Consider the following 18,272-nt stretch of genomic DNA (forward strand, 5'->3'; position numbering starts at 1 on the left):
GTTTGGTGGTAGGATTCCATTGAAGATGGTGGAAGTCGTGGAAAATGATGTGTTGGATGTAGAGGGTCATGAGGTGGTAGGTGGCAAGAGGAACTCTATCTCTGTTAATCCTGTGAGAAGAAGGGGTGAGCGCGCGGATGCGATGTAAATGCCCGAGATGCAGAGTGAGCACAGCATCAATGGTGGAGGAAGGGAAACACTGTTCTTTGAAGACAGAGAGAGGATGGGAAGAGGTATAGTCAAGATAGCCATGGGAATCGGTAGGTTTATAATAGATGTTGTTAGACAGTTTGTCTCCAGAGATGGAGTATCAGAAATGGAGCAAGTGAATTTAAGGGCAGCGTGGAAGTTGGAGTTAAAGTTGATGATATTGACGAGCTCAGTATGGGTGCATGAAACAGCACCAATGCAGTTGTCAGTGTGGTGCAGAAAGAGTTGGGGAGCTTGGAACGTGGACTGTTCTGCATAGCCAACGAAAAGGCAGGCATAGCTAGGGCTCATGCAGGTGCTCATGGCTATCTCTTGACGTTGGAGAAAGTGGGAGGAGCTGAAGGAGAAATTGTTGAGGGTGAAGACTAGTTCTGTCATATGGAGGAGGGTGGTGGTGGAGGGGAACTAGTTAGGTCTTTTGTTGAGAAAGAAGCCAAGAGTTTTACGCCTTCTTGATGGGGGATAGAAGCGTATAGGTACTGGACATCCATGGTAAAAATGAGGTGGTCAGGGCCAGGGAACTGAAAGTTGTTGGGGAGATCAAGAGCATGTGAAGTGTCACAGATGTATCTTGGAAGGGACTGAACCAGGCTGGATAGAATGGAGTTGAGGTATGTGGACTCGAGTTCAGTGGGGCAGGAACAGGAAGAGACAGTGGGCCTACCTCACTGCTAATAGGAGGTAGAAAAGAACCATGTGGCCTAAGGGAACTATGAGTTTGGTGGCAGTGGTTGAGGGTTCTCCAGATCTGACGAGGTTAGTAATGGTGCAGGAGAGAGTGGCGTGATGGTCCGGAGAGGGGTCCTTTTCAAGTGGTAAGTAAGAGGAAGTTTTTGAGAGTTGCTGCCTGGTCTGAGCAGGGTAGTGGTCAGTCTGCCACACTAGAACACCACCTCTTTTATCTGCAAGTTTGATGGTAAGATTAGGATTGTTGTGGAGAGGAGTGCTGAAGTCAAGCTGGTTGATGTCTTGTTGGCAATTCAAGATGAAAAGCTCCAAAGCAGGCAGAAAACCAGAGCAGGTTGTCCTGGAAGAGGAGGTGGGTTGGAGATGGAAGAAAGGGTCATTAGTATAGGGTGGAGAATTCTTGCCAAAGAAGTGAGCTCGGAGACAGAGGCGATGGAAGAAGAGTTCAGAATCATGGCAGGCACAGAACTCACTGAGGTCTGAGCGAAGGAAGACAAAAGCAAGGCCCTTGCTGAGGACAGAAAGTTATGCCTCAGAGAGGGGAACACTTCATATTCCATCTTGGTGGCCTCCACCCTGATGCCATGAACATCGATTTCTCCTTCCAGTAATTTTTTGATTGTTTTTTTTTCCCCTCCCTCTGCCCTCTTCTATTCCCCACTCTTGCCTCTTACCTCTTCTCCTCAGCTGCCTATCATTTCCCTCTGGTGCCCGTCCTTCTTCCCTTTCTCCCATGGTCCACTTTCCTCTCTCGTCAGATTCCATCATCTCCAGCCCTTTATCTTTCCCACCGACCTGGTTTCACCTATCACCTTCTAATTTGTCCTCTTTCCCTTCCCCGCCATCTTTTTATTCCTCTCCCTTCCTTTCCAGTCCAAATAAAGGATCTCAGCCTGAAACGTTGACTGTTTTCCATAGATGCCTGACCTGCTGAGTTCCTCTAGCTTTTTGTGAGTGTTGCTCTGGATTCCCGGCATCTGCAGAATCTCTTGTGTTTATCTTTTTCCCCGGGTTGAAATGTTTAATACCAGAGGGCATGTATTTAAGGTGAGAGGGGTAATTTTAAAGGAGATGAGAGAGGCAAATTTTTTTTACACAGAGAGTGGTGGTGCCCAGAATGTGCTGCCTGGGGTGGTGGTAAAGGCAGAAACATTGGGGACTTCTAAGAGAAGTTTAGATAGGCACATGAATTTGAGGAAAATATTGATATGTAGACATTGTGTACACGTAAGGTATTAGCTAGGTTGCCTATTTGGTTACTAACCTATTTGGATCAACACAACATCATGGGACAATAGGCTTGTTCATGTGCTGTACTGTTCTGTGCTCTGTGTTCTCTGAATCTCATGTGCCCATATATTTCACCAAGGATGTAGTTATCCATCAGTCCTTTGAATGTGTTAGTTCACATAATTCAAAAGGATTGTTATTGTTGAGGGTAAGTAAAGGACAAGGGGCATCTGGGGTAAAGGCACTGAAGAACATTTTCTGTTTTATCCACAAGTAGTCATTTTAACCAATTCCATATTTACTGCATATAAACACAAAGTAATAATTGAAATGTGTTCTTGGCAAATAAAATTTAATAATATAGATAACAATAGTTAAAAGTAGAGGAAAACAGAATTGTAAGTAAATGAATATTATTAATCTGAAACGGTGGTCACAATACTCAAAAGTTATTGTCAAATACTTCACTATTTAAACTTTGTAAATGCAGGAAATGTTTAAAACATTATCCTGGTTCTGTCTGAGGTATTAATTATTTTTAAAAACAGGAAGATGTGATGTCAAAGAAATGTGCAGCTTGTTGCCTTAATTATTATGCTGATGCATATGAAAGGCACTAATTATGTTCAGTCCCATTGCTATTTGGAGAAGTTAGAAGATTATCTTCCTTTTAACTCTTTCCTATTTGTGGGAACAATTAAAGCAATAAGTTGTATGTCGAAAATAAAGAGAAATCTTATAATCTTTGTGCAAATGCTTTATATGTAAGGGTTGACTACAGCTTCTAATTTACTGTATTTGAGGATGGAAATGGGGAGGTGGGTGGAATATAATACAAATGAACCTAAGGATTACCAAAGGCAATCTCCTTATCTTGCTCATGTTCAAGAGGATTCATTATGAGATTACTCACATAAAGTTGTCATTTTTAGCATCACAGAATCAAGCATATAATTTTACCCAGTTATGCAAAATATCAATGATACCAGAAATTTGAAGAACCAAACAAATGCTGAAAAATGAGAAAAGACATCCACAAAATGCTGGAGGAACTCAGCAGGCCAGGCAGCATTTATGGAAAGGAATAAACAGTTGACGTTTCAGGCCGAGACCCTAAATCAGAACTGGAGAAAAAAAGATGAGAAATCCCAGTAAGAAGGTTGGGGTGGGGGCGGGGGGGAGGAAGAAATTCAAGGTGGTAGGTGATAGGAGAAACCGGGAGGAGGGATGGTGAAGTAAAGAGCTGGGAAGTCGATTTGTGAAAATGATAAAGGGCTGGAGAAGGGGGAATCTGATAAGAGATGAAGGGAAGGGGAGGAGCACCAGAGGGATGTAATGGTCAGGTAAGGGGATAAAGTGAGAGAGGGAAATGGGAATGAGGAACAGTGAAGGAGGAAGATAGGGTTAATTACTGGTGGTTTGAGAAATCGTTGTTCATGCCCTCAGGTTGGAAACTACCCAGATGGAATATAAAGTGTTTCTCCTCCAACCTGAGGTGGCCTCATTGCAGCAGTAGAGGAGGCCATGGACTGGCATGTTAGAATGGGAATGGGAAATAGAATTGGAATGGCTAGCCACCAGGAGATCTCTCCTTGTCTGGCGGAGGTGTTCCTACCCAATCTTCGTCAGGTCTCACCGATATACAAGAGGCCACACCGGGAGCACCAGATACAGTAGATGACCCCAACAGACTTGCAGATAAAGTGTTGCCTTAACTGGAACAACTGTTTGGGGCACCCATTTTAATTCTTCTTCTCATTCCCACTCCGACATGTTGGACGATGGCCTCCTCTACTGATGCAATGAAGCCAAACTCAGGTAGGGAGAGCAACACCTTGTATTCCACATACAAGGAATGTATGGCAACTTGATGGCATGAAAATCAATTCCTCCTTCTCCAGCCCTTATTGTTTTCACGAATCGACTTTGCAGCTCTTTACTTCACCCCCCCAGTTTTACCTATCACCTACCGCCTTGTATTTCTTCCTCCTCTCCCCCCACCTTCTTACTGTGACTTCTCATCTTTTTTTTTTCCAGTCCTGATGTAGGGTCTTGGCCCGAAACGTCGACTGTTTACTCTTTTCTGTTGATACCACCTGGCCTGTTGAATCCTTCCAGCATTTTATGTGTGTTGCTTGAATTTTCAGCATCTGCAGATTTTCTCTTGTTTGAGAAGAGACTTTGATTCAAATTTAACTATTGGTTTCTACATCTATGCTTCCCATATACTGAGTGTTTCCAATGTTTTTGCTTTCATTGTAGATAAAACTCTACCATTCTTTTTTGCTATTAATTGATCAGAGATAAAAAAAAATCCTTCATTAAACCTATGTTTTGCCCACTGGTTATGTTCATTCCACAGAGGCGGATTTTGTTGAAAACAATTTGATTTTAGAAACAAACTAAACATTACTTGATACCATTATTGTTTTATGAAAAGGTCTTTATTTTACAAATTGAAATTCAAAAATGTATTAACTGTGGAGATTCTTTCTGCAGGACTGAAATAATCAAATTATTTATTACAACAACTTCTTTATCAACTGAATCCATCACATCAAAATAGAAAATAATTCAATTCTAGCACTCAGATTCAGATTCATATACATATACACTGAATCTGCAGTGAAAAGTGTTTGACGTTAACAACCGACATAATCAAAGGTTGTGCTGAGGGCAGTCCTCATTCCGGCGCCAATGTAACATGTCCACAATGCTCGGCAGAACAATACAGAACATAACAAATCACAGCATAGCAAACAACAAAACAACCACAGCAAAAGAAGCTAGGAGCCCCTTTCCTCATTCACCCTCTCCCACACCCCCCCACCCCCATGTGCACTACAGTCCTCTAACTCCAAGACAGACTGTCTCCAGCCTGCTGCAGACTTGTGGATTGCATTCACTGGGGCCTTGACTTCCCCAGTAGACTTGTAGATTCAGGACTGCAGCCACTGGGCTTCATATTCCAGACTTCCAATTGAGCATTGGGCTTCGATCTTCAGTATCAACCCATGACTCACTGATTACAACAAAGGAGGACCCAAATCTCCAGGCCTCAATGCCAGACTCTCTGATGATCAGAACACTGAACACGTGGCCCCAAACACCAGTCTCACCAATTACATACCTTGGGGGTTGACCGGCCCTAATGCCTCCTGCCTGCAAGGATTTCCAATCAGGGAATCTGCCAATGGCTTATTGACCATGGGGGGTGGGGCAGCACCAGCCCTGGTCTTCACTGATCTGCCAGTCCAACATCTGACCATGGATGTCCTTGGTCACACGTCCATGTCACTGGCTTTCAAACACAGAGCGCAGAACAGAGGCCTAGACTCCAGCCAGACATCTAACCTCTCCATGTCCCAGTCCCTAAACCCTAACCCCACTCCTAATTCCCCACTCTATCCCCAAAACTGTCCCTATGGGCCTAGAAAACAACTAAGTCACATAATATATTGTCTTAATCAACAATGACAATAACTAACTCTAGCTACACAAAATTGCACAAAAACTGGCACTATCATATACACAAAAACTGCAAGGATTTACACAAAAACTGGCACTATCATATTTATATCAGGAAAACACCTGCACAGGGTCTCAATCCCTTATGTTTTTGGTATTACTACTCAAAGAACTGCAGTTGGATTTTGGTAGCAAATTATAACAAGATTTCTGAAATATAAAGAGTAGATCTCTACATAGCAATGTAGAACTTTGCAATCGAAGTCTCTGCCTGGAATAGGTTTAATATCTGGATTTAAGCATGTACACTCAATTTCTCTTTGAAATTCCACTCATTATTCTAGCAGAGTATTTTCCAGTTTAAAGTAAAAATGATGCATCCTTTGCTGGAATAGCAAAATGTGGGCATCTCCCTTGTAGACATGCAGAGTGTGATAAGTTTATGGAAAAAGTTGAGAAGAGCTCTCTCCAGAAGAGACTATCTTCTCAGCATATTCAGAGAGGAAAGAAACAATGGGCTACTCTACTGTGTTGCATTCCAAAGCAACGGAATGGGCGGTGGGGCAATGTCAGAGGATAACATAGGATAAACTGGGTAAGTTTACTGAAGTGATCACTGATGCTGCACCTCAGGGGCTGTTGAGAAACAGGATACTCCTGGAGCAAAAGTAGTAGAAATAGTAATAGTAGTACACTATATTGATTGGCCTTATCTCAAATAATAATGAGGCAGCCTACAGAGAAAAAGTCATTACCCTGACTCAGTGGTGTCAAGAAAACAACCTCTCCCTCAATATCGCAAAAACAAAGGAGCTGATTGTGGACAGGCTAACCCCTATTGACATAAATGGATCTGGGGTTGAGAGGGTGAACAGCTTTAAGTTCCTCAGCGTGCACATCAGCAGGGATCTCACGTGGTCTGTACATAACCGGCTGTGTGGTAAAAAAAAAAAAAGCACAACAGAGACGATTTTCACCTCAGACGATTGAAGAAGTTTGGTATGGGTCCCCAAATCCTAAGAACTTCCTACAGGGGCACAATTGAGAGCATCCTGACTGGCTGTATCACTGCCTGATATGGGAACTGTACTTCCCTCAATCACAGGACTCTGCAGAGAGTGGTGCAGAAAGCCCAGCGCATCTGTAGACGTGAACTTCCCACTATTCAAGATACTTACAGAAACAAGTGCGTAAAAAGGGCCCGAAGGATCATTGGGGACCCGAGTCACCCCAACTACAAACTGCTACCATTTGGGAAAGAGTACCGCAGCATGAAAGCCAGGATCAACAAGCTCTGCGACAGATTCTTCCACCAGGCCATCAGACTGATTAATTCACGCTGATACAGTTGTATTTCTATGCTATATTGACTGTCCTGTTGTACATACTATTTATTACAAATTGCTATAAATTGCACATTTGGACGGAGACGTAACATAAAGATTTTTACTCTTCATGTATGTGAAAGATGTAAGAAATAAAGACAATTCTAATTCTAATTCTAAGTAGCATCTCAGCTGGACAATATGCATTTACTGAAGGAATGGCCAAGTCCATTTTCAGCATGACTAAACCAATGATGTAAATTTTTGCAACAAAGCCTATCTGTAGAAAATCTAGGCGTACAATCATGTTCGGTATTTAGAGTAAGACACTGTATATTATACTCCATATCAGGATTCTGTTCCCCACTGAATAGCAGTAAAGTGCTTGGTAGCTTATTTCTAGCAGGATATTGCAGGAGTCCAGTGAGACAGAACATAGAAACACAGGCTTTGATAAGGTGACTTCTTGTCCTCCCTTCTGCAACACCATTTCAATCACAGTTGAATTTGCCACTGAATGGAGTATGTGTGAAACAACCTTCAGGAGTTTCCAAAACCCAGAGGATATTTCCGAAGAGGATTTCAGCAATTAGGAAAGGCGGAATCTTTGCTGAAATGAGAGTTTGGACTATGTAGAGTTCTAGAAATAATGAATATAAAGAGTAAAATCTTATACTTGTAGAGAGGTTTGAAAATGGATCCATTTACTCAATGCTAAGTGCGTTTTTCCAATTGTTAGCACCAAATTTTGATCTTGAACATTTTTTTTTAAACTTGTTGCAGACATCCCACCTCTCCCAGAAGTTCCAGGAGTCTCCCGCATATCAATAGCGGCTCCCTGATGCCCGCAAATTATATACAATATCCCGGAAATCAATTTTTTTTGAGAGTGAGCAAGAGAGAGCATGAGAGCGAGAGAGAGAGAGTGAGAGAGCGAGAGAGCGAGAGAGCACCATGGCAGAGTGTTCCAAAAAAAGAAAATATAATACATACTTCAACCCAGACTACACTAAAGTGTACCCCTGCCTAATAGGGGTCAGAAATAATGACAGTGTTGCTCGCTGCACTGTTTGCAACAGTGACTTTTCTATTGCCCATGATGGGTTAAGACTGTACAAGACATGTTGAGGTGAGTTTAACAATTGTCATTCGTTCATTAGCATAGCTAACGTTATTTAAACTAGCTGGCTAGCTGCTAAGGAGCTACTCTATTGCAGACATCCCACCTCTCCTGGAAGTTCCAGGAGGCTCCCGCAAATTGATGGTGCTACCTCCCTGAAATGAGTTTTTGCAGGGTGAGATGTCTGTTGTTGTTATCTATTTCTCTCTCCACAGATGCCATTTGAGTTTTTAGCCTCTATTTCAGATTGCTAGCATCTTCTGTGTTTTATTTCTGGTTAAAATATAGAGCTTTTTTATAGGAGTAAAAGAGTAACTTAAAAAAAGATAATTATAACAATAAACTGTGAATTTTTGAAGTTATTTTTCTAATTAACTTTCCTATAGACATCCTTATCAATTGCAGCAGCAAAGAAACAGAAGGCAATGGGGTCAAGGGAAACAAAGGTTTTGACGTAAGTATTTTATCAATTTTGCCAATTATTTTTATGTAACAGTAAACTTGCTTGGGAACCTAATGGTACATTTCATACCACTAGAAAACCAATGCTGAGACTTACTCATTTATTTTTTAGCAATACAGTGCAGAACAGGCCTTTCTGGCCCAACAAGCAGCACTGCCCAGCAACCCACCTATTTAGCCCTAGTCTAATCACAGGACAATTTATAACGACCAATTAACTCGTACATTTTTAGTTTTTGGGAGGAAACCTGAGCACTTGGAGGAAACATAAACAGTCACGGGGAGGACATACAAACTCCTTACAGACAACGGCAGGAACTGAACCCGGCTCGCTAGCTAACCACTATTTATTAGAGTTAGAAGTGATGGCTGGGGAGAGTACAGTTTTGTTTTAAATCTGATTCTAGGTAACAAAGTAGGATAATGAGTGCCCTAAATTTTGGAAAGGACTCCAGAAATTGTAATGAGTACCTATAGGTTGTCATTAAAAAGCAGCAGATCAAGTGTATAGGCTGAACCAACTCAAGCAGATGGCGCCACCTGTTGCCGCCAGTGTATACTGAAAGCAATGGCAACGTAGAGTAGCTGATGTTAAACGATAACTGAAAGCAAAATTTTCCAAATACTCACCTTTGGAAAGGGGCAAGCCAGTAATGTGGCTATCTAGTTATGAAAACAAGGATTCATTTACATATTTGAAGAATACATTGGTGCAGGGTGTCACTAACTTTAGATAATAATATAGATCAAGGGCATGGGCCTCCCCAACAATTTATGATGCAGAATCAGGTTCAGTGGTAACTCGAGAGCCCTCTTCCAAAAACTTGGCCATGTATGGTAATCCATTTACAGATGAAAATCCAAACACTGCTGATGCTGGAGACTAAATAAGTTTGTTAAGATAGATAGATAAATACTTAATTGATCCCAAAGGAAATTACAATGTCACAGTAGCATTACATGTGCACAGATATACAGATACTAGAAGAGAAGTAAGAAAGAATAAAAAAATAAATTGCAAGGAGGGGAGTGCCTCTGATAGGATAAAGCCCAGGTGACCGTGGGGGAGATTGTCAACAAGATTGTCTGGTTCTGGCGAATGGGAGAAAGTGGAGAGTGAGAACATAGTCAAGGAATAAAATGGAGTAGAGTTGTGAAGTACAGAGCAGGAAGTTGTGTCCACTAGTTGGGTTGGGCATGTCCTCCACTCACGGAGGGAAAAGAGTATGCATATATATAGCTGGCTAAGCCAATATGACAGATGGATGACTGATACAAACAAGCTACCTGAAGCTATAGAATTTGACACTGAGTCGTGAAGTCTCAACGTGCCCAAGCTTGCATTGGGTGCCACTGCGATAGTACAGGAGCTACAATCTCTAGTTAAGACTGGCTGGAGGAAATAAGGTGGCAGGCCACAGGAAGCTCAGAATTACCTGATGACTGAACACAGATCTTCTGCAAAGCGGTCACCCAATCTGCACTTGGGTTTTGCGACATTTCCAGGATTGCTAAATGGGGACTATTTGAGGGACGTATCAAAATTGCATTTCAGTCAGACTCAGGCGACCTGGAGCAAGATTGTGCTACGTGACTGTCTTCCTCCTTTCAGTTGTTCAGACCTCCAGGCTTTGCCTCTCCAACTCTTCCTAAAGGTCTGCAGCTCTTGCCACATCCGTCATATCACTTATTCCCCATTCTCTCATGCTCCTTCTTCCAGCTGGCTATGTTAAAAGCGTACATCCATAGCTTCAAAGTCTCACTGCCTTCCCTTTAGCTATTTATTTCTGATGGTACATTTACAGCAGTCTTTTCTCAGCTATTCCTTTACTTCTAATTTTGATAGCCTTGGCCATAGCAGATTTTTAAAAACTGATTTCTATGCATATCATTCTCAATTCAGCTGCCATCTTTATTTCCTCAAATCTAATGATGTATGCTGCAGTGTCTAGCCTTCTGTGACTAGATTTGGTTTGAATGCAAGCTCTAGATTTTGTTTCTCTTCAGTAATTACTTTTCTTTGAAGTTATGGCAGAGAACAAATATGAAGCTCCAATGAATACCAGTAAACTCATTGATAAATGCTTCTTTCCTTTCTCCCAGCATCCCCCACCCCTCCTCCACTGAACAAAACATATGATGCAAATATGGAACTACATAAAATAGATCTTAATCATTACACTTAGTAAAATGTGAAAATAATATTGATATTTTACAGAATGTAGCCATTACAGACTGTTGCAACACTTGAATGGAATTAAACATTACAATTGAATAATAATTGTTTATTTCAGAGGAAAGTGCAATGTACCAACTACAAAAAGGATTTTAGATCTCAAGAAAGGACCAATTAAAAAGACTGCAGCAATGAAGCAGCTTCCAAAATTAAAACATTGACGCGAGAATACTGTTATGGAACAGACATGGTGTTTTGTGTGTCAGAGAAAGCTGTATTTACAGTACTTGCAGCTCATTTAGAGCAGTTGTTTAATTGTTGCTGGGCCTAGATAAGTTATATTTAGATTTTGTTACCCTGGTGGTAATTATTTGTAGATGAGAAATAGGCAATGTATTTTTATAATAATTGTTCCCACTTGAGTTTTGTTTAATTGCTGGTAAAATCTCTGCTTTCAATTATTTCTTTGGATGCCTGATAGAATTTTAGATGAATAACAGAGCTGGTGGTACTTCACTTCTCAGTGTGATAATCATGGCTTCTACCTCTTTGCACTTCGGAGATTAGCACACTTTAGTTTTTATTCTTTTCTAGACTTGGTATCCTTCATTTCAGATCTTACCTTCACTCCTGGGGATGATTGGACTATTCTAAAGAGTTATCAGTCTTTTTCACTCTGGCTTCAAAGTGACCTAATTTTATAACTACAGTTGTTTCTGTTATTTGTGAAATTTGCTGTGTGCAAATTGGTTGAAGCCCCTTCCCCACCACACACACACACACACGCTATCTTAGAGGCTACACCTCAAAATAACGTTTTGTATATTCAGCGAAAAGCTGTGCATTAAAGAAACATATAGAAAATGCTGGAGGAACGCAGCAGGTGAGGCAGCATCTATGGAAAGGAATAAGCAGTCGATATTTCGAGCTGGGACCCTTCATGAGGACTGGAAAGGGGAAAGAAGCCAGAATAAGAAGTTGGGGGAGGGGAAGAGGTACAAGCTCAAAGGTGATAGGTGAAGCCAGGAAGGTGGGGGAAGGGAATGAACTAAGAAGCAGGGAGGTGATAGGTGGTGAAGGTGGTAACTTGGAAAAGAAGGAATCTGATAGGAGAGGAGAGTGGCATGAGCAAAGCAATAGCAAAGACACAGACTTGCAGTTACTCCAAAGACTTTATTGTTCACCCGATAATTCAACATGCTGCAGTCTCAGTCTGTGTCTGTCTCTCTGTCTCTCTGTCTCTGTCTCTTGCTCTCTCTCTCTCTCTGCCCCCCCCCCCAATAAGGGAGAAAGAGGTGACTCCATTTTCCAACAAACGGGGAGACATAACAAATAACTCGCTGGTTTATGATGCTAAAAGTCCATTACATCACTTTTTTCGAGCTCTGTGCCTGAAGGTCGCAAAGATCCCGGGTCCCCAGGCACACAGCAGATGACTCCACGCCGAAATCTTAGACCAAGTCTTTAGCATGCCGAATAGCAGCTGATTGTGGAATCTCGAGAGCGGGTCCCATTCCCGCAAAGAATTGTAGTCAGCGTGCAACTCCAGGTCAGAGTCTTCAAAAGAACCCTGAAAGGGAAAAATAGAGATATTAAGGATTGAATTAGGACTGTTTTCAAAGATGCAAGCAAAGGAGTTGCTGTTGGGTGCCATGTAATAGACTTTGTACAGATAATAATGCACTTAAGTAATCTTTATTGCAGTAGTGTCCTGCACTTAAGATGCTTTCAGTTGGTAATTGTTAAGCAATGATTCAGACTCCAGTTTATGCTGAACATATCTGGCTCCATTCTGAATGGAAATTGCATAGACCTGAATATAATGATTGCATCATGGTGACAAACAAATGTGTCATCATGCTTGTTTTAATATCAGCAACAATGTTACAGTAATGCATTCGATGTCAATGTGATGTGCAACTTGGAGAGGAACTAGTGTTCCCATGCATGTCTGTTCACCTATATGGTAGACATTGCAGGTGAGGAAGGTGATTGAGTTGGGGAGGTGTTCTGTGAAGTTCATTTACATTCACCTCACCATTGGTTTTTATCATGCACTTGTGTGATTATTCAGGATGCACAAAGTAATAAATGCTTTAGCTGCTTCTCAAGCTCTTGGAAGAGATTGTGTGGAATGTGCAACATTATTCAGTGTGGTATTTCCTAATATGGTCTGGATTACTATAGAGAGAAATGAATGAATCTTATAATAAATTTTATGCAAACAGGTATTTAGTGACAAAATTCAGTTGAGAGACATGCCAAGAAGTGTATACCCCATTGTTGACTCTCGCTTCACAGAGATTCTCCAAGATGTCGATCTCTGCTCCCCTACACTACCCCAGAACTAAAAGTGGTGACTATTCAACCAAAGGCCCAATGTATAAATGATGGTTGTGGAAATAAGAAAACAAATACCAAAATATTCTAGCTGAGGCCTAACTTACATTTTATGTAGTTGTACCACAACGTCCTTAATATTACTATATATATATATATTCCATCATATCTGTGTGCGAACAAGATTTACAATATAATTTCCAATATGTTTTAAGATTCTAGACAATATCTACATTACTCTTCCTACTAATTCCTTTCATCCATTGTATTTAGTTTGACCTTCTCGTCTTCATATTTAGTACTGTTACTGTTCTTTAAGGGATCCTTCCCAGTACCTTAAAGTGTTAAAATTGTTTAGTATTCTTGCTTAAGTAATCAATACATGTTTGAATTATGTATTTGACATACTGTATTTACACTATGTGAACATAGCAAAATATCTCAAGACACCTCGCAATTGAAAAGAGATCCACGACAGACTACCATTCCAGAAGATTGAATAAAATTAAGGAGCATTGTTTTCAGAAGGTTTTTAAAAGATGGGAATTCATGAATAATAAGTTGCTTTAAAGACAATGTTTCAATGTGTGACTATTCTGCCATGCACCATAAAGCAAAAAGAGATAAAGGAAAATGTGTAGCCAATTAGAGTTTCAATAAAAGAAAGAAGAACTTGTGAAATGCAATAAATAATAAGAAATCAAAATTTGGAGATAATTAACAGAAAATATAGGAAATACTCGAACATATCAAGATGGAGATCTATGACTGGTGAAATTCCACAGGGATCCATACTAGGACCTCTGCTGTTTTAATATATGTAAGCGAACTTAATGAAAAATGGAGATGGGTTTGTTGGTAAGATTGCAGACAATACAAAGACTGGATAATGTAGAGGACTGCTAAAGGATGCAGTGAGTTATAGATCAATTGTAAGTATGGGCAAAGAAACAGCAATGGAATTTAACCCAGTCTATATGAAGAGTTGCAGTTTGGGAGTTCAAGTGTTAAGAGACAGTACGCTGTTAATGACAAGATCCTTAACACTGCTAACGTACAGAGGGATCTTGGGGTCTAAATCCCTAGCTCCCTGTAAGTAGCTTCACAGGATGATAGGGTTCTAAAGAAGGCACATGGTATGCTTGCTTTTATTATTCAAGGAATTTTGTTCAATAATTGGAAAGTTATGTTAGAGCTTTGTAAAACTTTGGTTAGGTCACATCTGGAGTATTGCATATAACTCTAGTTGCCCCGTTAAAGGAAGGATGTTGCGGCTTTGGAGAAGGTGCAGACGAGTTTTACCAGGATGCTGTCTGGATGAGAAGGTATATGAGGAGAAGATGGACAAACTTGAGTTGTTTTTCTGGAGAACCAGGGTCTAAGAGCAGATCCGACAGAGCTTTCTAAGATTATGAGAAGCATAGCTAGTGCAGACAGCAAGCATCTCCCCCCGCCCCCCACCTCCCAGAGCTGAAATATCTAATAACAGAAGTCATCCATTTCAGACGAGAGGGGGTAAATTCAAAAGAGAAGTACAGGACAAGATTGGTCAGTGCTTGGACTATGCTGCCTGGGATGATGGTAGAGGCAAACAAAATAGGGGCATTCAAGAGGTTTCTAGATAAACACATTAGTGTGCAGAAAATGGATGGATATGATCATTTTGTAGGCAGAGGGAGTAGTTCAGTTTGGCTAATTTTGATTACTAACTTAATTAGTTCAGCACAATATTGTGGGCCAAAGAGCCAGTTTCTGTGCTGTGCTATGTTGTTCTATTGGGCAGTTTCTGTGGTGAGAGAAAAAGCATTTCAGGTTGATGGATCAAACATCAAAAGAGATTTCAATATGCAAGTTCTGTAGGGATTTTGGCATCCAAGGAGGTAATTGTCTCGGATCTTTATACAGTAAGGATTTGGAAGCTAGCCAGATACTAGACGTCAATATTATTTGATATCATTTTCAGTTTATTGATCTCTTGAATAGGAAGCAACAGATTGTTAATCATCTTTAGTTATGAAACCATTTCTCCAGTATCAACTTTGGGCAGCAGGGTCATATTGGGGTTGGGAATTTTAAGTAATGTAAAGATATTATTATATTTTATACTCAGGAGTTTAAATCAAATTACATGCATGATGAGAATGTTATTTACAGGCAGTCACAGCATTTATGCAGGATAGAACTGGGCACTTATTACATATATTTGATACATTTAAGCTTGTTTAGCAAGATATTCCAGAGCATAAATTGCATGCAATATTGAGCTCATTTAAATGCAAGGTGGCCGATATGGTTGCCTTACACTGCAGAGCTGGAGAAAATGGATCATGATGTTAGAAACTGTTTTATGAACAATTTAATTAAACAGTCACTAGATTTGCAAAACTGAGGGCAGGGCACATCACTATTTTTTGGTTCCTGCTAAACTGGATGGTGTGAGACTATTGCAGGAAACTGGGGGAATTGGAAGAACATTCTACTTATGGATAGTCTTTACCAATTTCGGAGACCATCCATAAGTAGAATGTCAAGCCATTGACAAGCAGAGTGTTTCCATTGTAATGATTGTGCCAAGGCAAGATTCAATTGCTTTTGGTTAGATCAATGGTCAGAGTGTTGATCACAGGGTCCCAGTCATTGTCTGTTAGGTAGATCTGAGACAAATACTGTCCTTGAAATATTCAACTCATGGTCGGTAAGGCCTCCCCTTAGCAGTATAAAAGCACACAGGATAACATGCTTTGCACTGTCCCATAGGCTGCCATATTCCCAGCACAGAAGCAATATAAACTCTCACTCTTCCCATATTATTTAAGTAATGATGCACTGAGCCATTGCACTAACATTCTATTTGCGCTCTTGTCCTTGGGAATGTATCCTGATCACTAAGTGAAGTAGTGGTCTCCAGTAGCAGCTGAGGTTAGAAACAAAACAGTCCTGACTTATCTTACTGCTCATTCCTCACCAGTGACAAAATTCTCTGGTTTTTGGATACAAACACACAAAACAAATGCCATTTGAAAACTGATCACTCTTAAACACGGTGTAGTGTCTAACAGACACACAAGTGCACATGACTGACGCTAGTTAGAACCCGTTTGGAAAACAGTTTCCTGGCCCCATTTAAATGGAGGGAGTTCTGCCTGGCAATTTTCTCGATTAGTTTTTGTTCTTTAAGAGTTGTCCTAAATAAGTGGCTGTCCCAATTAACTGGAATCCACTTTATTCCAAATTAAATTTTAATGATCAAGTCTCCATTAAGGAATGTGTATTAGCTTGCTTTGAAGATTGATGGAAAATCTGCTGTGCTGAGCTTGGAGTGGAGGGGAACACATGCCAATTTATAATATTCTACTCCCACAGCAAGGAGTTTCGTTTCCATTGACCTCTAAAGTATTGAGTAGAGGAGATGGAGTGTTCTGTTGAAGTGTACAAGACACTAGTGAGACCTAATTTGGAGTATTGTGTGGGGTTCTGGTCACCTACCTAAAGATGTCAATAGGATTGAATGAGTGCAAAGAAAATTTACAAGGATGTTGTCAGAACTTGAGGACCCGAACTATAGTGAAAGGTTGAGTAAGGTTCAGACTTTATTCCCTAGAGCATAGGAGGACAAGGGTAGATTTGATTGAGGTGTACAAAATTATGAACGATACACATAGGGTAAATGCAAGCAGGCTTTTTCCATTGAGGTTGGGTGAGAGTAGAACTTGAGATCATGGCTTAAGGGTGAAAGGTGAACTGTTTAAGGGGAACATGAGGGGTTACTTCTTCACTCAGAGGGTGGTGAGTGTGGAGTGAGCTGCCAGCGGAAGTGGTGGATTAGATTAGATTAATTCAGGTTCACTTTCAATGTTTAAGGGAAGCTATGGGAGCAGGTGGTGGATGGTCATATGAGCAACTTGTGAATATCATAAGTACTGGTTATGCAATCACTGACACCAGGCAAATAATTTCTGCAGAGTATTGATAGTGGCTGGGATCACCCATCTTGTAAAGACACTGCCCAGAAGACAGCAGTGGCAAACCTCTTGTGTAGAACAAATTTTCCAAGAACAATCATGGTGATGGAAAGACCACGATCACCCACATTATACGACATGGCACATACAAATGTACGAACATGGATCTAAGGAGTATGGAGGGCCATGATCTGGGTACAAATCAATGAAACTAGGCAGATTAATAGTTTAGTACAGACTAGATAAGCCAAAGGGCCTGTTTCTGTGCTATAGACTATGACCAAGGACAAATGACTAAATATTGAGCATGATCACAAGAACTTTGATGTTTGCTTTGAATGAAACTAGTTAAACTGAACTCAGTAATGTCTAGTACACATGTAAACTACAAAATACTCACCAGCTCTCTCACCACTGAAGCCTATTGTATTCACTGCTGGAGAAAAGACTCTGTAGACTTCACAAGATGTTTTATAATCTGTAGTTACCCTAGGTTCTCCAGATTATTTTATAATCAGTTTGCAGCTCAGATTTTACAACACTAACTATTGTAAAGGTCTATATTGTATTATTCTATGACTTTACAGCCAAATTCAAATAAACTTAAATCTGAATTATATGCTTGGCTTTTCATTTAGATTGTATAAAATAGACATAAGAAATTTTTATATTTCAGATCCAGTCTTGCTGCTTTGTTAATCTTGCAACAAGAGCCTTTTTTTGGTTGTGATGTATTAAGCATAAAGGAATTGATAAAACCAGCTTTGATTTAGGTGTCAAGCTTGAGGAAATTTCATAAAATGAACTTTATCAATATACATGTAATAGTCAGAGGAAGACGATGAATAACTTTCAAATTATTTTGGCATGTCAGAATTTGTAATCTGATTAACTGCCCATATCATTTACCAATAAACCAAGTTATAAACAACATTCCCAGCTGTGTGGCCCCAATTATACTCAATCTGTTTTGTTGGACAGTCCAAATTGTTTTCATACCTGATATCAGACTTTCAAAGCAGACACAGTTCAGAATTCTGTTACAGGAAAAGATTCAAGTATGCAAATACTTGGTTGGGGTGGGGGGTGGGGAATGAATACCATCCCCACTGATTCTTGTAATTTCTTGGCACATAACTGCTCAGAAGCGAAGAAGTTACATTTGGGGTGGTATAGAGAATCTCAAGGCAATAGATCAAGAGCACATAGAAGTTTCCACATTTCCCTAATCACTTGCCATCTGGATGCGTGATGTCCTTTCATGAAGAAACATCCAATAGGATCTCAAATTC

The 18,272-nt window shown here is 40.4% G+C and overlaps 1 protein-coding gene across 1 annotated transcript in view; it reads left to right on the forward strand.

Annotated features, from left to right (window-relative positions):
• Nucleotides 1-17,530, forward strand: part of ccdc169 (coiled-coil domain containing 169) — a 78,900-nt gene extending 61,370 nt beyond the window's left edge. The window contains exons 7-8 of the mRNA XM_072262895.1: nucleotides 8,427-8,494; nucleotides 10,797-17,530. Coding sequence (XP_072118996.1) covers nucleotides 8,427-8,494; nucleotides 10,797-10,899 — 171 coding nt within the window. The 3' untranslated portion in view covers nucleotides 10,900-17,530. The remainder of the gene's footprint in view (nucleotides 1-8,426; nucleotides 8,495-10,796) is intronic.
• Nucleotides 17,531-18,272: the final 742 nt, after the last annotated feature.

The sequence above is a fragment of the Mobula birostris genome, chromosome 7, assembly GCF_030028105.1.
Source record: "Mobula birostris isolate sMobBir1 chromosome 7, sMobBir1.hap1, whole genome shotgun sequence".
In the NCBI taxonomy this organism is placed as follows: domain Eukaryota; kingdom Metazoa; phylum Chordata; class Chondrichthyes; order Myliobatiformes; family Myliobatidae; genus Mobula; species Mobula birostris.